Source organism: Dendropsophus ebraccatus, chromosome 1 (assembly GCF_027789765.1).
Source record: "Dendropsophus ebraccatus isolate aDenEbr1 chromosome 1, aDenEbr1.pat, whole genome shotgun sequence".
Classification (NCBI taxonomy): domain Eukaryota; kingdom Metazoa; phylum Chordata; class Amphibia; order Anura; family Hylidae; genus Dendropsophus; species Dendropsophus ebraccatus.
In genome coordinates, this window is record NC_091454.1 from 175,990,085 (window position 1) to 176,012,438 (window position 22,354).

The 22,354-nt window shown below is 40.3% G+C and overlaps 1 protein-coding gene across 1 annotated transcript in view; it reads right to left on the bottom strand.

Annotated features, from left to right (window-relative positions):
• Positions 1–260: 260 nt before the first annotated feature.
• Positions 261–22,354, bottom strand: part of FAM174B (family with sequence similarity 174 member B) — a 42,825-nt gene continuing 20,731 nt past the window's right edge. The window contains exons 2-3 of the mRNA XM_069982907.1: positions 10,093–10,230; positions 261–1,291 (exon numbers count right to left, since the gene is read on the bottom strand). Coding sequence (XP_069839008.1) covers positions 1,288–1,291; positions 10,093–10,230 — 142 coding nt within the window. The 3' untranslated portion in view covers positions 261–1,287. The remainder of the gene's footprint in view (positions 1,292–10,092; positions 10,231–22,354) is intronic.

Genomic DNA, 22,354 nt, shown 5'->3' on the forward strand with positions numbered 1-22,354 from the left:
CTAATTACCGTCCACAGTAATGTACAGTGCAAGACCACACCATAGGTATATGGACGGCAACACTCTAGTAACAGGATTTGTCTGGTCAGTAATGTTTTTTTATTATTATTTAAATCACTTTTTCGCCTTTAATTTTTTTTGCTTTTAGGCTGGGTTCACACTGCGTTTTTGCAATCCGTTTAACGGATCAGTTTCTTTTAATGGACAAAAAAAAAAAAAAATAGTGTCAGCAATGTTTGTGTCCGTCAAAAAAAAACGGATCAGTTTTGATCCGTTTTTTTTTTTATAATGGACGTCAATGGAAAAATGGATCAAAACGGATGCACACAACTGCATCCGTTTTTGCAATCCGTTTTTCATCAGTTTTTTCAAAAAACGGATTGCAAAAATGCAGTGTGAACCCAGCCTTATTTCAAAACACCTGTAAATATGTAGGCCTAAATATTATCTGTTCTAAACAGGTTCCAATTCCAAAAATGTGTAAAACAAAAAGGCCACCATTGGCAGCAACTCAATAACAGGATATTAGAGATGATCATTTGGTACACATTCATCCACTTCTGAAAGGTATGTAAAATATCACTAGATGCAAAAACAAAAAATAACACTTTACTTTCATTGAAACCACAGGAAAACGTTCCGGTACCATATGTTATGAACAAATATGTGCATACAGGTCGGTGATGATTATAGTTGGATTAGGCAGAGCAACTATGTGAGGCCAAGATTCATTGAAATGTAGCCAACACCAAATGTAGCCAAATGGTTCTCAGATGTCAGATTTATGGTGATCTCAATTTGTAGACATGTAACTGGAGTGTATATAGTATTATGGTAGTGCTTCATTCCTAGACTCTCTCTTTTAAAATTGTGTAATTTCTTCTTGTGTAGCATCTTACAGGAGCTGATGGTAGATGATGTCAAAGGAACGCGGATGTTTCCAGTCATTTTAATATTGTGTAAGGTCTTCTTAAATGCAGCAGGTCTTTGGTTTGTTTTATAAAAAATATATATTATTACAGACAACCACCCCCGAACACACAGAAGGGAATGATCCAGTTAGACGATAGCCCATGCTTCCTTCCCCACTCTGTCTGAAGTCTTCAGGTATTGTACATAAACGTGGACTTTTAGTTTAAGGAGAAACTCATCTATCCTTGTCTTTTCTTTGCAGATGAAGGTGCATAAAGAAATTATTCTCATCTTTTTTTTCCCCCTTAAGATAAAAAGTTTCCAAACTCTGCTTCGAACTATAATTGTATCCAGATGTCGTAAGATTAGATGTTCTTACCTGCCACGGGGAAAAAAAAATAGATCAAAAGGAGAAGATGTAATAGATTATACAACTCAAAACTGTGTTAATTACTTCGATTGTGGTTGACGTCTAATGGAAGGCCAACAATGACATTCTTCAAGGAAATTATAGGCATGCAAGACATTTTATTAAAACTATTAAAGGAGAAGTCCGGCAAAAATTATTAAAGCATTGTATTGCCCTACAAAAGTTATCCAAATTACCAGTATACACTTATTACAGGAAATGCTTATAAAGTGCTTTTTTCCCTGCACTACTGCATCAAGGCTTCACTTCCTGGGTAACATGGTGATGTCACTTCCTGGATAACATGGTGATGTCATGACCCAACTCCCAGAGCTGTGCGGGCTGTGGCTGCTGATTTTTAAATAGAAGTAATTTACAAACCTGTATAACTTTATAACACCAGTTGATTTGAAAACAAAAATACATTCTCCAGAGTACCCTTTTAAATAATAAAAAAAGTTACAACAAATATTACCCCTAATTTCACATGTTACACATGCGAATATTGTGGAGGAAAATGTCTCCTTCATGCAAACATGGCCTTACAGTGACTTAGTCTGCTGACAATATTTGTTCAATACTTGTTTAGTCACAGTCATATGCCTCTGCATTGCTGATGTCACCCGTTTACATACAGTACACTAAAGCTTCTGGCAATACAAGATTATATATTATACATGTTAGGTTTTGCAGACGTTTCAGTATTTGTCTTTGCAATAGTATATGGAAACAATACAGGGCTCGGTTTTGGAATGAAACAATAGACAATTTAAAGAAAATGTAAAGAAAAACAAAACAAAAACGCACCAATACTCTATTTTAGGTATATTATGTAAATTTTCAAAAAGAAAACTAGTTGCCTAAAAACATTTACTAGCATCATGGGCCAGAATTTAACAAGCTCCTTAACACAACATATGGTGAAATGGTAAAAAGCAGAGAATCCAACAATTCAGCATCATGTGAATTCTTTTATGAGGAGGACATATTTCATGCAACGGAGCAACAAATCATCCCATAGGCCAACAGATGAGTACGAAGAGCTAAAACAGGAGTAAAGGCATGTGGGATTCAGACTGTGATGTTGCATAAGATACGTCCTATATTACAATACATGTCAGCTTTATCCTGTATTTCTCTATTATGTTCATATTTATTGGGTATATGCATATCAAGTGTATGAGGCTGGTAAAAAGATTGGGGGCTGGATACAGTGCTTCAAGGGGCTGGATACAGTGCTTCAAGGGGCTGGATACAGTGCTTCAAACACTACTAGCTCAGTAAGCACTTAGCAGAAACATGCAACAGATGTAGAAGAAATGTATACCACACAGCAATGTAAAAAAGTATGGCATAAACATATAGCAGCAGAAAAACTAGTCATAGTGCTGCAACACTTTTCTTTCCACTTCTCAAAGTGATTGCCAGAATGGGTGGTTTGATGATACTCTGCCATTTTACCAGTGACAAATTACAAAAAGAATGTATGTGGAAGAGACATGTCAATGCTCAATCACAAATATTGCATTCTATTGACTATTTCTCTCATGCTAACATACGCAGAGCAGCCAAAATAATAAAATTGGTGGTGAGCAAACATACAGAAAATTTCTACAAATCTAACAAGTCAGCCATTGACAGGTTTACTTTCAAAGTGCTCTAACGGCACAGGAAATTCAGGTATGATAATAGAACTGTATTCATCCCTATCAAATGTATTTAATGGAGGATAACTAGTAAGCCAGAAACGGGGTATCCATGGGGGCAAAGGTTAGTCTCACATCTTATAAAATAGTAGCACAAACTGCTAAACATGTTAAAGCTGGCTATAATGGAAAGTTGTCACCTCATACGGTGTATCGTAGTTTGCTGTGTGTACAGGGCTACGCAGGTGTCAGAGTGACCATGCTGACCACTATCCACTGCCAAAAGGGGCTACCATACAATGTGATCATTAGAAATTAGCTATCAGGCGATGGAAGAGGAAAAGATCATAGCAAAATGGAAAGAAGGTAATCTGGCAGATGCAGTGTGATGCGGAGGCCAATATTCTGCTGGGAAACCTTGGATCTGTGCAGTCATGTGCAAGAAAAGCAACCAATACATTTTGATCCTTTGTACAACTGATTGAAAACCACTGACTTACAAAAGAAAACCTACAAAAAAATAAAATGATGTGGCCAAACCCATGACCGGTGCAGTAAAACGCACAACATGCAACCAGTATTGAAGTATAGCAGGGGAAAAAAAACAGATGAGTTCACATTCTGCTTTACATTTTGTTCTCCTTCAGAAAATCATGGAATTTTTTTTCTATAGGAAACATGCAATATTCAAACCCTGGATCATATTTAGATATTCTAGCATAATACACAATACATCAGGCTCCTTCCCACCCAAACAGTTGTCTTCATTTGGCAGGAGTCATAACATTTCAATCAACAGTTGAGGCCATCTTGAAGCAATAAATGAAAAATTACAATGATTACTGATACTTAAGAAAACAAGTCATATTTCCTTACATCTACAGTCATCCCAAGTGTTTATAGCGAAGTCTTAGAACCATCTACACAGAATATTATTGCTTAACTTGGCACAGTCCTTCAATATACTTTACTAATGTATCTACCTGCAAATAGCATTAAGATTGCTAGAATAATGATATCAATACATTTTGTGCTGATCCAGTTTATACCTCTAAGGCAGTTCAAGGTAGTTCAAGTAAACTACCACAGCACACTAATATACCATACATCAGGGTACTTTAAACAGATACTATACTAGCATATAAATGCCGTGGTATAACAATTAAAACAGGTATCAATGTAACAGGCACCTCGGAAGCCTCCAGTGATGTCAATGTCAAATAATGGACACTAGTATTAGAGTTCTCTTATGAAAGCGGGCAATGCATCCCACTGTAAACCCTTAAGTTCCACCACCAAAATATCCCTCTAAGGCTAGGTGGAAATGTAATATGGACAGGGCCTAACATGCTTTGCTACTTTGTTTTTACCATACAGAAGGAATCCAATGTACTGTATGTATTGCACACTTACTACTAAGAAGTAGATCTATCTTGCAATATTGTACATCCAATAGATAAAATGTACAGGTTTTTGGGCATCATGTGCAAAGCATAGTCATGTATATAAAGCCTGTGACACACATAGTTTCCCTTTAAAACTGTTGGGCCTAACAGCAGGTTAGTAGAATATAACCTGCAGTTTTGTTGCAATAGGACTGGGGATGCTGAGAAGGTAGTATTTCTTACCTTCATCCTCAGCGCTGTTTTCCCTGAAATCCTTTGTTTTATTAACATGTTAATTAGGTGGTTTGGTGCACTGGGGGTGGTACTACAGCCCTTGGTGCACTGGGGGTGGTACAACAGCCCTTGGTGCACTGATCACCCCAACCACTCCTTCTTCATAAGTATTCAGGCAGTGCTTTTCAGTGACATCACTTCACCCACTTATCGTTGCAGAGCGCCAAAGTAACATTTATAAGTAGGGGCAGGTGGATCATTGCACCAAGGGCTGTAGTACTGTATTTCAGGAAAACAGCATTGAGGGTCAAGGTAAAAAAAATGCCTTCTTCCTCAGCGTCCCCTAAGCACATAACAGCAGGCTAATTTCCCTTTAAATTACAGTGCTTGCTCGTACACATCTACCTGGCTTTGATTGACAGTAGGCCCAGAGGCAATGAATAAGTTGGGCTTACTAACCCTAAACCTTGCTGTGCTGGAAAATGCCCCCTAGGCACTTGAGTCTAATTTACATGTATTAAAAAAAAGGTTTTTATCTTGGCACTGGAGAGGACAAAGCACAAGGGAACCTGTAACCAAAACAATGCTATCTAACCTATCACCATCATGTTATAGAGAAGGAAGAACTGAACAGAATGATATAGATCTTTGTGGAAAAAGATTCAGTATAACTTGTAACATGTTGATTGAAATTCCCGATAATTTGGGGATAAGGAGTCCAGTGGGCGGTGTCACTCAATGAACTGGACTCTTTAGCATGGAAACGGATTTCAATCAATAAATTACAAGTTATGCTGAATCTTTTCACATAAAGATATGTATCAATCCGCTCAGCTCCTTCTGCTTTATAACATGATGCCAATAGCTTAAGTAGCATTTTCATGGTAACAGGTTCTCTTTAAGGCATGCCAGGAATCCTAATGACTAACCTGCCTAGTCATGGGCTCATCTATGCCCCTCTTTCCCTGTGGATAGCCCACGAAGTTTAAAATAATTTTCCAACATAAGAAAAAGGGGGGGTTTATTTTAAAAATAGTGCCACAGTTATCCATAGGCAATGTCTAGCATTGCGGCTTAGACCATTCAGTTGATCATGAATAGAGATGAGCGAACTGGGTTCGGGTTCGAGTCGATCCGAACCCGAACGTTCGGCATTTGATTAGCGGGGGCTGCTGAACTTTGCTAAAGCTCTAAGGTTGTCTGGAAAACATGGATACAGCCAATGACTATATCCATGTTTTCCACATAGCCTTAGGGCTTTATCCAACTTCAGTAGCCACCGCTAATCAAATGCCGAAAGTTTGGGTTCGGATCGACTCGAGCATGCTCGAGGTTCGCTCATCTCTAAACATGAACAACCTTTGTAAAAAGTAGCAAACCCCTATATATATTGCAGTGAAATGATAGAATCAGGTATTTGATCAAATCACTAAGGGATTTGATCAAATCACGGGAAATGATGAAATGACTGCGCCGTTCCATAATTTCCCTAGGAAATTGATCGAATCACTTTCAGGGAAATGATGGAAGGAACTCTATCATTTCTCCCTACAAGATAAAATTCGCTTACCGTATTGCCTCTCTGCTACCCCCAGCCTGTCTGCTCTGCTCCCTGTCCGCCTCCTCTCTGCTCCTTGTTCCACTCATTTTCACTACTACACACCTTCTTGCTCCCCCGGCCCGTCCGCTCCGCTGTATGCCTGCTGGGAGGTGTGCCACTCCGCTCGACCGTCTGCCCCGCCCTGCGACATGCCTCCTGCTCTCTCGGCCTGTCCACCCCAATGCCATATGCCTGCCAGGAGTTCCCACTGTATGCCTGCCACTCCGCTCCCCCTTCCACCTCCAAATGTAGAGCCGGACGACTCCTCAATCGTTCATTACATCACTTCCCTGAAAGGGGTCAGTGATTTGATCAAATCCCTAGGGAAATGATGCAACGGCACGGTCATTTCATCATTTCCCGGGATTTGATCAAATCCCTGGATTCTATCATTTCACTGCAACATATATATTGTTGTTGGAGCACAGAGTCTAGTACCATATGAGTTAATAGTCCACTGACTGACCTTTTCTACATGATTATTCTATTTTATATATCCAGTAAATACAAAGGCATTTGCACATTTTAAGCTTCATTGACTAACACATATGAACGCCTCATACAAATTCTGACCTCCAACACTCGCATAGCCCAAGCTTGGGTTTCACAAAGATCAATAGAATATTCTCTTTTCCACACTGATCAAAAAAGACATCTTTTTTTACCTCTACAAGCTTCTCCCATAGTCAGATAAAGCTGTGTTACATCTGAAGGAGAGGTCATTCTCCAGGAGGACATTCTTCTCAGCTGTTTACTAAGGGCATCACAGTGAATGGATGCTCCTCATGAATCTACCATGACTGCGGGTCTCCGAGGACAAATCCTGCAAAGTATTAGTCTTTAAAGTGAATGCACCACCTAGATATTTTTTTACTGATTGGAACCAGATGCTGAAACCTGTTCTTTGTTTCTAACCTGATTCTAATTTCTGATAGTAAATTTTATTTATTTTTAGTGCATTATTTAGTGAGGCGGCCATCTTGCCTAGAATATGTATTACAGCATTTGGAGATATGATTACAGCAAACTTTGTGGATCTAAGCACAATAGTCTGTAGCAGACCCTAATAAGTTGTATGGGAAAGGTTTCTAGACATGACTGTGACCCACAGTGTTGGAGGAAGGACATGGAGCTGACCATCACCTATTGTGAATGATGATAGACCCTGTGCTATCTATATACTAGTGTTGATAAGTACATACTTTTTACAGTGGATACAAGTGTATAATTTATGTACCTAAAAAACTGATTAAAAAAAAACTATAGAAGAATATGGAAAATTTAATTGTATGCCATATTCCAATGCTGCTAGGAGAGGATACGAAGTGTCACAGTTACCCCTACCCGTGCCTGCCATGAGAGGCAGGACTGGCCTAGTGACCCCAGCCGAGCTCCGGGATGTCTGGTACTGCACACATCACGACCCGGCTGATGGACTGGCTTCTTACCCAGTCAATGACTGGGGCGGGACACTGCTTTAGTCACTGATTGGCTGAGCGGACAGGCATTCCCCCACCCAAGTTGTGACGTCCGACTGGGGTCCGGGGCCAGTCCCACCACTCACCGCGGGGAGTGGTAAGTTTGTACTCCTGATTAAATTTCCGCCCTGCCCTGCAAGATTATTAAATTGTCCGGACTTCTCCTTTAAAAGGTGTGTCAGGAAAGGGAAAGGGAAACATCAAAATCATGTATAACACAAAAATGATAGCAAATTTACATAACAATCAAACCAAACCACCTATTTTGCATTTTTGATAGACAATACAGTTATAGGTGATTGCAGCAAAGACATGTATTATTTGGGGTGTCAGTGTTTCCTTTTCTTTTTCTTCTTTCTTAGTGCATTGTATTTTTTACACATTTTTGTTTATTTCTTACTAAGAAATATTTACAAAATAACGTCATTAGAATCTCTGGGGACAAACAGTTTATTTTTATTAGTACAACTCTCTATAGCAACATCTACATCTGTAAAAGCCACTATAAACTGCGAGAACGCTCTCAGAGAGAGCTGATACGGATCTACTAAGAAATAGTATTTCTGCCATTAGGAGGGTACCTGGTGATCAATAGCCCAATAGACACAAACAATACTAAATCTCTTATGTCTTCTTTCCAGGGTCAGAGACTATGATAATTTAGAAAGAGAAATAGAACGGTAAACCACTCACCATACCTATCTGACAAGGGGTGTTCAGGGTTGGAGCCAAAAAAAAACACACTTAAAAGGTGTTTTGGCCAAAAGTATTTTTTTTATATGTTATTACTTTTGGAAAGTTATACAAAATTCCTAATGTACATTCATTATGGGAAATTCACATATAGTGTTATTTCCCTTAATTTCAGCATTTTATGATCTACTAAATTAAAGTGACTCTGTACTTACAATCTGACCCCCCAAACCACTTGAACCTTCAGATAGCTGCTTTTAAACCAAAATCTGTCCTGGGGTCCAGTCGGCAGGTGATGCAGTTATTGTCCTAAAAAAACAACTTTTGAACTGGCAGCCCTGTGCCTAAAGGTCGGGGCTTAGATTGTGTATGCGTTAGGCTGGCACACCCTCTCTGTCCCTCCTCCCGGCTTCCTCATCATTAGGAATGCTCCAGGCAGATTGTCTCCTATTCCTCAGCTGTGTGAATACTGAACATGGGCTGGACCGTTAAGACACCTGTGCAATGTTCAGACAGGAGAAAATGTTCCAGTGGCATTCCTAATGATGAAGAGGGTGGGGAGGAGGGACGGAGGGGTGGTGCAAAGTTAGGACACAGATACTCTAAGCCCTGGCCGTTGGGCATGAGACTGCAAGTTTAAAAGTTGTTTTTTTTAGGACAATAACTTCATTACCTGCCGAACGGACCCCAGGACAGATCTTGGATTAAAAGCAGCTATCCAAAGGTACAAGTGGTTTGGGGGGGTCAGATTGTGGGTACAGAATCCCTTTAAAGGGAAATAGCCCTATATGTGCATTTCCCATAATTAATGTACATTAAGAATTTGTCTAACTTTCCATAAGTAATAACATATTAAAAAGTACTTTTGTACACTAGTAAACATATGGAGGAGTCAATAAAATGGCTCCAGCGAGATACACAATACACAGTCACAAAAGTACAACAGGAATTTTTAGTATCCACAGAAGTTGTCTCAGTAATGAGGTCTAATGTTCTTCATGATGATTGTGCTACTCATGGTGTGTTTGGGTATGTGCACACTACGGAATCCAGGCGGATCCCCCATAGACTACGCTCTATGCATAGGCAGATTCGGCCATCTGGCCAAAGAACAAACAGGTTAATTCTTCGGGTGGACGGCTGTGCATAGAATGGAGTCTATGGGGACAGCGGGAATTCAAGTGGGAGCGCGGTGGGGGGGGGGGGGGGGGGGGGGTTCGAGCGACAGAATCCGTGGTGGGTGATCTGTCCGAATTCCGTTTTGTACACATACCCTTACAGAGAAATAAGAGTGCAGGATCAGTGGGTGGAGACTTTCTGCCAATATCATTTACACACAAAAAAGCAGAGATTCTGCTCTCCCACTTCTCTGCAGAACAACCTAAGAAGCAACACTAGCATGAAGAACATTAAGGAGCAGTACTAAGCAGTGTAAAGCTGGGTATTTTGCACTTGTGGTGAGAAAGCTACTGTGAATACTATCTGAAATAAACACAGGACTGTGTTCAAATTCCTTCTTAGTACGTAATCAAACTAATAATTGAAAAATAATCAAAAAGTGGCCTAAATATATACATTAAATTAAAAAATGCGGAAAGAAACAGAAAACACCACAAACAATAAATAAAAACACAACGTTTGCAGCATCAAAATATATTTTCAGCTGACCCACAAGATGAACTCTCAATCAAATACATTAATACATGGCATGCCAAATAGCAACTGGATATTGTACCTGTATCTATATTTCACATCAAACACTGTGGAGTCTTCATCCTCAAAATTGTCCTCATTGAGAGGAGCCATTTCTACTCGCTCAGCTGGAGTTGTTATGATGTCATATTTACGGGTTTTCCGTATCCTCTTTCCAGACCTAGGAACAGAAAAAGTAAACATTTTAGTAAGTAAGACAAACTAATGTTTCACGAACAGTCCTTTTTAAAGGGGTACTGTAGAGAAAAATCTAGGTAAAAATCCAGGGGGGACGGGGAGTGGCGGGAACGTAACAGTGAAGCGATACTTAACTGTCCCGCAGCAACACCAGCTAATTGTGAGCCTACAGTCTCCTGTAACTCCTAGTTCCTGTGTCATCATGACATAGGATCAACCTGCTTAGCCAGCCCGCAACTATATGGGTGTTTTGGCTGAGCAGGCATTTCTGAGCGGGGATGTGACCTCACAGGACTGGGAGATACAGGAGATTGGAGTGCTGGCACTGTGAAGGCACTGGGATGGGCAAGTATAATTTCCTTATTATGTTACCACCACCCCCTGCCCTTCCTGGATTTTTACCTTTATATCTTGCAACAGTTACTCCTATCAGGGCAAGACACATTTCACACAAAGGTCGGTGGGGCAGGAAGCAGCCTAAGATACCCGGCCGATCCTATACAGCCAGGAGCACAAAATATGTCTGCTCTGTGTGCCTGTATAAGGCAAGAACAGACAAACTTGCTTAGAAAAATTATTAAAGGGGTTATCTGGTGTAAGATTTAAATATATTGCTGCTCATATATAGAAAACAAAAAAAAGAGCCTTTACTTACCTCTCCGTGCTCCCCTGGTTCCTCCTCTGATCCCACTGATTTTCTATATAACAGCAGCAGTATATTAAAAGTTAACACCAAATAACCCCTTTAATGTGCACAATTATTTATACTATAATATAATTATAATAATATTATTATTATTAATGCCCCTAAAGTGAATACAACTTATGTCAACAAGTTTTGTTGTTAGTATATTGAAATCAATGACCAATTTGGTTAACATTCATCATATGAAATCACAATATATGTAACAATAAAGGCATGTCCAGGAAGGGAAAACTAGAGGCAACAAGCTAGATGTGTTGAAATCAGCTTCCCCTGAAATAATGTACAGTTCTGGACAAATCAATTTGTTGCATTGAAGAATGTTGCATGCAATGTTTTTTAATTGGATGCCACCACACCTGAGAAAGCCGGGCTTCTTTATGTCCAAAATTAGCTGTCGATGCAATGTTGTTTGAAATTTGTGATACACATATATAAATAAAGAAATGGAGAACACCATTCTGAGTAGTTTTTTTTATGTATAACAGATAAAGCTTTACTGCTGAATACAAGATTGGCAAAAAAAAGAAACAGGAGGGAATAGTTAACACACTTGCACAACAGGCTCTGTATCTCCGTCCTCTCGAAATTAGGTCATAAAAATGTCAGGCCATTTAAGAAAAATCAAATGCTCTTAAACCCAGTGTTAAGTAGTCACACAGCGTGTGTAAATCAAGCATATAAAAGATGTTCCCTTGGGCAACTGGATTAAATATTGTCCTGCTCGTGACAATCTGTTTATTGCTATGTCCGTCTCTCCTTACTAGGAAGATTACAGGAGACGTAAAACTTCCAAGGTTGTTATCACGAGCAACGGAGATGAATCTATAGCTAGAATTTCAAAGGCAAAAACCTACAACTTGTTTCCTTCCCTAATAGGAAAATCATGACTACCAGAAGTCGAGAGACAAAATGATGGTAAATGTTCTCCATTGGGGTGCACATGGAAAAGGACTAGGTTTTCTAGGAAATGCAACTGTTAAGTTAAACATTTACTGGCACATCATAGACTATCTGGTGTGCAGCTCGAATGTCCCTGAGATAGGAGGAAAATGCTGGCTGTGATTAAAAAAAAAATATATATATATATATATATATATATATATATATATATATATATATATATATATAGAGCCTTCAATTTTTTATTAAGAGAGTCATATTCACAGTAAGCAAACTGGATGCACAGCACAGGGCTATTTTAGTACAGTAAAAAATAAAATAAAAAGGACTATTCAATCTACACTCACCGGCCACTTTATTAGGTACACCTGTCCAACTGCACGTTACCACTTAATTTCTAATCAGCCAATCACATGGCGGCAAGTGCATTTAGGCATGTAGACATGGTCAAGACAATCTCCTGCAGTTCAAACCGAGCATCAGTATGGGGAAGAAAGGTGATTTGAGTGCCTTTGAACGTGGCATGGTTGTTGGTGCCAGAAGGGCTGGTCTAAGTATTTCAGAAACTGCTGATCTACTGGGATTTTCACGCACAACCATCTCTAGGGTTTACAGAGAATGGTCTGAAAAAGAATAAACATCCAGTGAGCAGCAGTTCTGTGGGCGGAAATGCCTTGTTGATGCCAGAGGTCAGGAGAATGGGCAGACTGGTTCGAGCTGATAGAAAGGCAACAGTGACTCAAATAGCCAACCGTTACAACCAAGGTAGGCAGAAGAGCATCTCTGAACGCACAGTACGTCCAACTTTGAGGCAGATGGGCTACAGCAGCAGAAGACCACACCGGGTGCCACTCCTTTCAGCTAAGAACAGGAAACTGAGGCTACAATTTGCACAAGCTCATCGAAATTGGACAGTAGAAGATTGGAAAAACATTGCCTGGTCTGAGGAGTCTCGATTTCTGCTTGAACATGACAATGAGTTCACTGTAAAAGGGGGTCCAACCCGTTACTAGCATGGTGTACCTAATAAAGTGGCCGGTGAGTGTACCTTCTGATATACGTTGTCTCATCTACATTGTAAATTACATTATGTTTGTATGTTTGATTGGGAAAAATCAAATTAGTTTTTTACTTTTTTAATAGTGCACTTTAAAACTTTTTTTTTATTTTTTCAAATCAGTTTAAAGAAGTACTGTCAATCTTTTTTTTTATTGCATGATGGACATTTAGTATTAAGCAATCAGTGTTGCTCCTAGATTTGTCCAAATATGAAATCTAGTCAAAAAGTAAATAAATAAATAAAACTGTAGTTATACTCTTTAGAAGAAGACAGGTTGGTTTTCTTTTTATCAATAAAATTCCTACCATTATAATTAATAGTATAAGCAAATGTAAGAAACTTTGTAATATATCTTATCAGAGAGAAACTATTCTTTCACTTATGAGGCTCCTCCAAACTCCCACCATTTTTTTTATCCAGGGTAAAACAGGGTAAAACAGTTATGTCTTCCAGTTTTGTCTTTCAAAACTCACTAAGTAGCTCGCTAAGGGATCAGGATTCATTTCTACAAGCATACAAGTCTATAGAGAGGAGGGAGATGGGAATGACGAGAGCCTAAAGCAATCAGAACTTACTGTATTAGGCTGTGTTCACACATCCATAACATACAGCTGGCATACGGACCGTATATCACAGACTGAACTCTTCACCTCTTACAGGACAACTAGCATCATAATTTATAACGTGCTTCTGTCAGTTCAACAGTACTGAGTTTAAACTGTCCCGGAGCTTAATGTATCATAATAAAGTAGGAGTTCAGTCTGTGATATAGGTCTCACCCAAAGGCTTGGTTTACTGCTTTGACTGCTTGATATTGTTCTATAATGTCTTCCATGCTTAGATTATAGTAAAAAATAAATAAATAAATAAATAAGAGGGCAGGATCCCTTCTTCTAAATGTGTGTAGTGTATGAGAGCCATTATAGCTCAGTGAAACCTGAAAATTAGAGATGATGGCTTCAATGGAGAAACGAAAAAAAAAAAAAAAATCCATATGGTATTCTGAAAAGTTACCTGAAATGAGAGGTACGCTTTAATGTAAGCCATCATTCTGCTGCATCAGGAATAGCTACATATATTCATACATAGACATTTCTAAAGCTGTTTCACAGCTACTACTAAAAACAAAGAGTACTTTACACAGATAACTCGCACTAGTAGGACAATGCAATACACAGATGTGCAAAAGGAAGCAGAAGAAAACATAGGATGTTCACACTGAAAAGCCTTAGCAACGTGTCCATACCCTTAAACCAGACATGTATATTGGGCACACATGCTTAGCACTCACAACCTTTACTATTTATTGGCACCTTCTAGGTAACAGTCTCCTGACACATGAACGATCTACAAAACTTAGTTAAGACTTCACAGGGAAAAAAAAAAAAGTTACAACATTAAACTAATCCAAAATTTTCAATGAAAATGAAAAGTTTGCACAAACTTTGCCATGAACAAAGCTGTTTTTTTTATTTTATTTCTAGAGCATTTTGTAGTTTACTTATTCTGGATTCAATGCAACTTTTTCCACTCTAACCCATTTCCATCATTACAGTCTACAGTGTGAAATTTTAACCCGGGGGTGTTTTGCTGAATTTTGAGTCATATGTAGCTTTTCACAGTAATCTGTAAAGTGTCATGTGGTGAAATAAACATAGGCAACAAAGGAAATAATAAATATCTACTGACTGGTCTTTTTGTGCCATTTTTGTATTGAACTTATTTTTACATCCAGATTAAAAGCGGAAAATGAAACGGCACTGTCAGTAAAAAGAAATTAGAGGTAGAGAAAAATGATGCCATGTGTGATACATTACCCAGTAATTATACAGTATAACACATAGAAACTGAACAGTGACTTCAAGGCTAAAGCCGAATTACAATTTTGTTGCAGTATTTTGCTTCTTTCTCACCTTAGGCTACGTTCACACAGAGCAAAAGGGGCGGATTACGCGAAGAAATATTTCCGCCTGAAATCCACTGATGCTGAATTCCGAGCAGAATATAAGCAGAATGTAAGCAGAATCCCTGCGTATTCCGCTAGGAAAGTGTTCAGCTCGTAATCAGCTCTTGACAAATTCAGCGCGGAATACTCGAGGAATCCGCACTGAATCCGCATGCATTCAGCGCTGAAATTCAGCGAGTATTTGGCGAGTAAACTAGACTATACCAGAATATATACTAGAATCCTTCTCCCCCCCTTTTTTCCCCATTTCCGCGCTGATTCAGCGCGTAATTTCCGCTTGTATTGCGCTTGTATTCCGCGCTGAATACGCGCGTATTCCGCGCTGAAACAGAAAATCAGAGCCCCATTGGTTTGTATAGGCTTCTGCTAGCGGAAGAATGAACATGTTCATTCTTCTGGGGGAAAGCGGATTAGTTCAGTGTGGAAATTCCACTGTGTGAACTGCAGAGCAGAATTTCCATTCAACACAATGGAAATTAGCTCTGCACCTATTTTAACGGCTGAAATTTCAGCGCTGATTCAGCGCAGAAATTCAGCTTCTTTTGCTCTGTGTGAACGAGCCCTTACAGTAAGCTACAAACATAAGTGTGTGTCATAAAAAAATGACCGCTCGCTTAATTTAGACATTAAAAGGGAATGTTCCACTAGGTACATAGCTTGGTGTTTTTTACATGAACGTACCGGTGTCGGCTCGGGGATGCCAGTGCCGCGGTCCCACACTGAGCACCATCCGGGCATGAAGTACGGGAGGCAGGCCTACCGGCCCCCACTGTGAGGGTTTCCCCTCTTCGACATGGCTACATTAAACTCAATGGAGCTGCGTCACAGAGGAACGGGGAGATCACACTGGGGGCCGGCAGGATTATCACTGTGTAGTAAAGAAAATAATCATAAACCGATTGTGGTCTTTAAACAAATATAACAGCGATGCATGCTGACGTCTGTAAGGAAAGTAATAACTTTTAAACTTGTGTCCATGCTCCCCTGGTATCCTGCAGCTTCTACCCCAAGTTTTCTGCTCCCCTTAGCCGCCTCTGATACTTCAGGCCCTGTACCTGTAATGACAGGCCGCTCAGCCAATCACTTGCCAATGGGCTGTCCCATCTCAGACAGAGATTGGCTGAGTGGCCTGTTACTGAAGAGATGGGGCCAGAACTGTCAGAAGTGGCTGCAGGAAGCAGAAAAAGCAAGGAAAAGGAACCAGGACACTGTAGAGTCTGGACAGGTAAGTATAAACTATGGGGGAGATTTATCAAAGGGTGTAAATTTTAGACTGGTGCAAACTGCCAACAGGAACCAATCACAGCTCATCTTTCCTTTCAGCACTGCCTAAAGCTGAGCTGTGATTGGTTGCTGTGGGCAGTTTGCACCAGTCTAAATTTTACACCCTTTGATAAATCTCCCCCTATGTGTGCAGAATGGATATGCAGAATGAACAGAATTGTAAGAGGATTAGAGATGAGCGAACCTCAAGCATGCTCGAGTCCATCTGAACCAGATTGTTCGGCATTTGATTAGCGGTGGCTGCTGAAGTTGGATAAAGCCCTAAGGCTATGTGGAAATCATGGATATAGTCATTGGCTGTATCCATGTTTTCCAGACAACCTTAGGGCTTTATCCAACTTCAGCAGCCACCGCTAATCAAATGCCAAACGATTGGGTTCAGATGGACTCGAGCATGCTTGAGGTTCGCTCATCTCTAATCCTCTTACAATTCTGTTCATTCTGCATATCCATTCTGCACACATAGGGGGAGTTTTATCAAAGGGTGTAAAATTTAGACTGGTGCAAACTGCCCACAGCAACCAAAATTTTACACCCTTTGATACATCTCCCCCTATGTGTGCAGAATGGATATGCAGAATGAACAGAATTGTAAGAGGATTAGAGATGAGCGAACCTCAATCATACTCGAGTCCATCCGAACCCAATCGTTTGGCATTTAATTAGCTGGGGCTGCTGAAGTTGGATAAAGCCCTAAGGTTGTCTGGAAAACATGGATACAGCCAATGACTATATCCATGATTTCCACATAGCCTTAGGGCTTTATCCAACTTCAGCAGCCACCGCTAATCAAATGCCGAACAATCTGGTTCAGATGGACTCGAGCATGCTCCAGGTTCGCTCATCTCTAAAGAGGATCAATAAATATAACACTTTATTATATCTTCATAAAAAAAGAGGAGAAATGGCAAATATATAACAGAACAATGCTGAAAACAGAGTGACTTTTCCCATCACTATAGGCAGTGCATGCTGGGCAAATTGTAAATGGGATCTTAAAAAAATCACGCACCATCTTCCTCTATCCAGATCTAGCAGCTCCTACAAACAACCCCACATACTGTACACGAGCAGCCATGATACTAAGCATATAACTTTGTATAGAAATCATTGTATAAAAGGTAATGTGCCGTTTTTGATTGGGATGGCTTACTGGTTACTGTAAAAAAAAAAAGTAAGGAAACAAATTTATTTCTGGACATCTTTCAAATGATATAATAAATATTAGAAGTCCAAACCTGGGGAACAGCAGTCATTTTCCCCTCTTGGGTGCTGGGATCTAAAGATGTTGACGGTAATTTAAAAGGTGGCACTCTGGCACTTTAAAACTTTTTATAAAGTGCTGCCCTTATATACAACATAATAAATATCTTATTCTTACGTCATCACGCTCTCTCATGACTCGTGCAGTGTCTACGGGTCTCTAGCTGACCCTACGGCGGCAGCAGCGGTCAGCTGAGGACTCAGAGACACTAAAAAAGAACATGGGGAGAGTGTGGTGAGGTAAGAATATCTTATCTGTTATGCTAATATTGTGGAGCACTAGGGACATGACAACCACAAGTGCACCGATCTGTCCCTTGGCACACAGCTGATATTCAGTAGGAGAGGCAGGCCAGCTCGGGGCAGAAAAGCACACTTAAACAACTTATAAGCGTAGGTATTAAACTTAATATCACAAATAACAGCGTCAAAGTTGAAGGTAAAAAAAAATTAGGTTTCTATTATACAGGGTGATTTTTAACGATTAATGACTAATGATAGCAAACGAGATTGTTTATCGTTAACCTGAAACCGTTCACCATATTACACAGAGCGATAGTTGTTAGTTACGATTGTTACTATGATCGTTATTGCGATTGTTACTATGATCGTTTACTCCTTCTGATCCCAGCAAAACAATGAACAATGTGCAATTATACTGAACGATTAGTGAACAATGTCGACTGATCGTTGCCTTCTATTCCACAGTACGATTATCGACCGTGGTATAGGGCCTTAAAATGTATGAAAAAGTTTTTTTAGGGTCTTTTTTATATATATATATATATATGGTCCTTGGATTGATTTATAAAATTCATATGAAAATTCAATAATAAAATTGTGAAAGATTTTTTTAAAGCTGGTAAATTTTTCCCCAAAACTAGTTCCGACTCCAACTTCAAAGCCCTGGTACCAAGAGGTAAAATCGGGGTTGGGTAACCCTTTACAGGGCGAGTGCTCCAGATTACCCCAAGCGAGGAGGATTAGCCGACATACTGCATACCAGGAGGCATAATATTATGACATTGCTGCCTACTTGATAACACCGCAACCTTCTGATCAAATCAGTGAGAATCGGTACCAGAGATCATCAAGGATGGGTGAGATTGCTGGTTTATATATTTCACTTTCCATTGATGTCTGCTGTGGTATATGATGGCATTACTGTATTGTAGATTATGAGCAGTGGTGATGGCTCCATAGTGGTCAAAGTGCCCACAATTGTGTCATTGGGAATATTTTATATGGACAATTAAAAGTTAAATTTTTGATGTTTACCCCTGTGAATATATTAATGTCTTCCCAAGAACTGGTGGAGCCTCATAGGTAGAAAAGCCTGCTGTAACAGAAATAATGGTTGGTGAAATATAGCTCAGCCTGTTATAGTTCTCTTGTGACGCCAGTGCTAACTCGGAATACAGGTGTGATGGTATACCTGCTTGTTGTGTGTGGCTGGCTATACCCTTCCCCAATGGTCGGTGACCTGTCGGGTTGTGATGGGTCCCTTGGGCACTTATCACGGTGGTCCGAAGTGCAGTTATGACCCACCCGGACTGTCGGTAGCGGTACTGACAGTAGAGTAGCGTAGCAGTGCTGACTTAGTTGCATGCTGAGAAGAGTAGAGAGAGTTCAGAGGAGTAGGTCATGATTGTTTCAACCCAATGAAGTACTGGAGAAGGAAGGAGGAGGAAGAAGAAAAAGAAAGAACAAAATACTTCTGCCCATGTTTTGACCTTTGTGGCTATACCACCTTTTGCCCTGCAGTGTCGAGTTACCTGTCCTATCAGGGTGACACAAGCCTCAGTCCTAGTTACCAAAGTTGAGCAAAGTGTCCGAGGGTGTCCCGGTATCACCTGCGTCTGCTCTAAGATACTGTCCTGCACTTGCAAATGTTCACGGCGTTGGTTTGGGTGATCCCTGACATCTCTGTAGGTGTTTAGCACTGCATCGTGAGGATAAGTTTTGCCTCAGAAAAGAAAGTTTATCTGTTCTTCATAAGAGTACACTACAGCTGGTCTATACTGGACAGGGAACCTAGCAGAGCCATGCTCCTGGCTAAGCTCAGCAGGGATGCCTGATCTGTGTGTCTTGCTCCTCAGAGAAATAAGAACTAACTAACTAAGTGTGGGTCTACACTTCCTATCCCCATGTGACAACTTCCTACAGGGTGTGTAACAGCTCCTGTGAGTGGTGGTGAAGAGAAAGCGAGAGGAAAGGAGGATAGAGATAGGTAGAGAAGAGCAGCAACTCTCATTGGTTTCATAACAGGGGAGGTAGGGACAAGACACAACAGTGAGCCCTAAAGCCGAGCCCACCCACTGTCCCTACCTACTTGCCTCAAACTGCCTAGGTAGCTGTGGACAACCACGAAGGCGGTCCCTGCTCTGGTGCAAGTGAAACACAGAACAAGACAGACAAGCAAACATAAAAGATAGTCAGCAAGCCAAAGTCAAAACCAAATGGGCAATGCAGTAAAAAAAAAAAAAAAAAAATCAGTAAACAATCGGATAGTCAAAGGTCAGGCGGGAGGTCAGATAACAGGTTGAGCAGAGGAAATAGGAAAGGGAATCGCAGAAATAGACAGGGGGAGCTGGGATCAGGGTATGAACCTTAATAGCCAGTGCTGAGAGACTGGCTCAGCTTTCTTTTATGAGGACCAAGAGCCCGGCCCGGATCCCCATTGGAACGGCGCTCTGATCCTCCACGTACTGGACAGGCAGAGGAACAAGTCAGTCAAGAGACCTGCTCAGCTGAAGTAATCAAGTCCTGCAGAGCTCTGTGTAACTCCTGTATTGCTGGACGCTGAGAAGCAATCAGATGTGTTACACAAAAGCAAAAACCAGGCCCAGTTCACACAAGGCTACTGCACATTCCTGACAATCATACAATACAGTAACCCTTACATGAATACAGCTGCGCAACATACATACATACATGAATATACATAATACTGACATCTAGTGGCAAACTTATACATGACTTCATCACCACTTTACATATATATATAAAAATGTATAGATATTCCAATTGTATATGCAAAGAAAACAATAACACAAACGGCGCTGCATGTGCAGGTCAAAACACACTTTGGAGAAACATGCATATGTGTGCAAATGCACGCTCATCTGAGTGGGTCGTACACAATTAGGCACGACTCTAATAAGCGCTCTGGATCAACGGGGGATGCTGCGTTCCGATTCTCCAAAGTGGATCCTCGGTGTCAATCACAATAGTGGTAAAAGGAAGAGGTTGGTGGGATTCGTCTGGCGCGAACACCCCTTTTGGAACACCGGCCACGTTCCCCTGTTCCTTCTCTGAATGAAGAGAACTCCTGGCACTGGAGTTAAGTCAAATTCAGGCTTTTTTTTTAATGCAACGCGTTTCGAGGGTGCAATCCCCTCTTCATCAGGCATCATGGAGGGGATTACACCCTCGAAACGCGTTGCATCAATTAAAAGCCTGAATTTGTTTCACACCAGTGCCAGGAGTTCTCTTCATTCAGAGAAAGAACAGGGGAACCTGGCCTGTGTTCCAAAAGGGGTGTTTGCGCCAGACGAATCCCACCAACCTCTTCCTTCTACCACTATTGTACATATTCCAATTGGATTTTAAACCTATAGCAATTTGTCTAAGCATCTACTCAGACACTAAGACAATATGCATAAAAATCTTTTTCTTACGTGCCAACTTTGATGCCAAAAAAAGCCAGGCCCTGGAGAGAAGGAAATGTACACTGTTCTGTGTTTTATTAAGCTGTACTGGTAATAACACTATGGTAATAACACTAGCAGTCCACTTGGTTACTTACAGCCTGTTTAGATTTCATTACTGAGCTCTCATCCAGACTGGGACTACAGTAAAAGGAGGTGTTAAAACCTCCATACAAAGGCTGTATATGCTACTATCAATAACTACCAATAAGGTTTCTGTTATCTTTAGCTATCACTTCTTTTGTGCACATCACTTCTTTCATGAATGTTCTCCGCAGTGTGTAATAGGAGTCTAGTGAGATTTTAGCTTTCCACATGCTGGTAAAACCTATCCAATTTTATATACGAGAAAGCTGCAAACAGTTCTAACGCTCTTTAACACAATTGGTTTCATTTATCAAAATTTCCTCAAAAATGGTCTTACAGCCCAAAGCAGCAAGAGACCATGTCCAATATACTGATCTCATCGGAAGAACGGTACATAAAATGATTCGTTGCCGAGAACAAAACTGCTATTTTTTTTCAAGATCAACCATATTAGCAGCAAGCATCACAGTTCTCCTTGAACGCTGCCAGTATTAAGGGTAATTTGTCTTCATGAGACAACATATTGATAAGGCTGCCTTCACACACTACAGCCGTTTGGTTTTTAACTATACAACTACCACACAAAAAAAAAAAAAAAAAATTGACATTTGTATATGCTGTTTTTGCTATTGAGACGTTCCAGGAGATACACTGAAGGTGAGTGCTATGGCTGTGTGTACATTACTTCACTGGGAAACATTTTTATTCACTGAAAGTGACAAAAAAAAAACTTTTATATGGAATGACTACCTTGAAAATACAGTGGATATAAAACAGATTGTCTAGGGTTATTTTCAGTATACAAAGACGGCTCTTTGGTTCGATGAAACTGTAAGAATTTTCAATGGACACGCTGTGAAATTTCGTATCAGGAAATAGGAAATATGGATAGTTTTCCGGACCCATAAGGTTATATTAGGCATGGACACCCTTCATTTTTTTTTTTTTCTGAAGGGTGTTCATTTTGAAAATGGGCATGGGAAAAATAGAGCAGGTCCAATTCTGGACAACTCTGACTACACATCCAGAAACTAGCTAGATTTCCGGATGTATTGGTAGGCCCCATCCCAGGCCGGGAAAGTGCCAGGCCGTGCTTAGCTGTCACATGCTGGACCCCACTTAGCCACCATG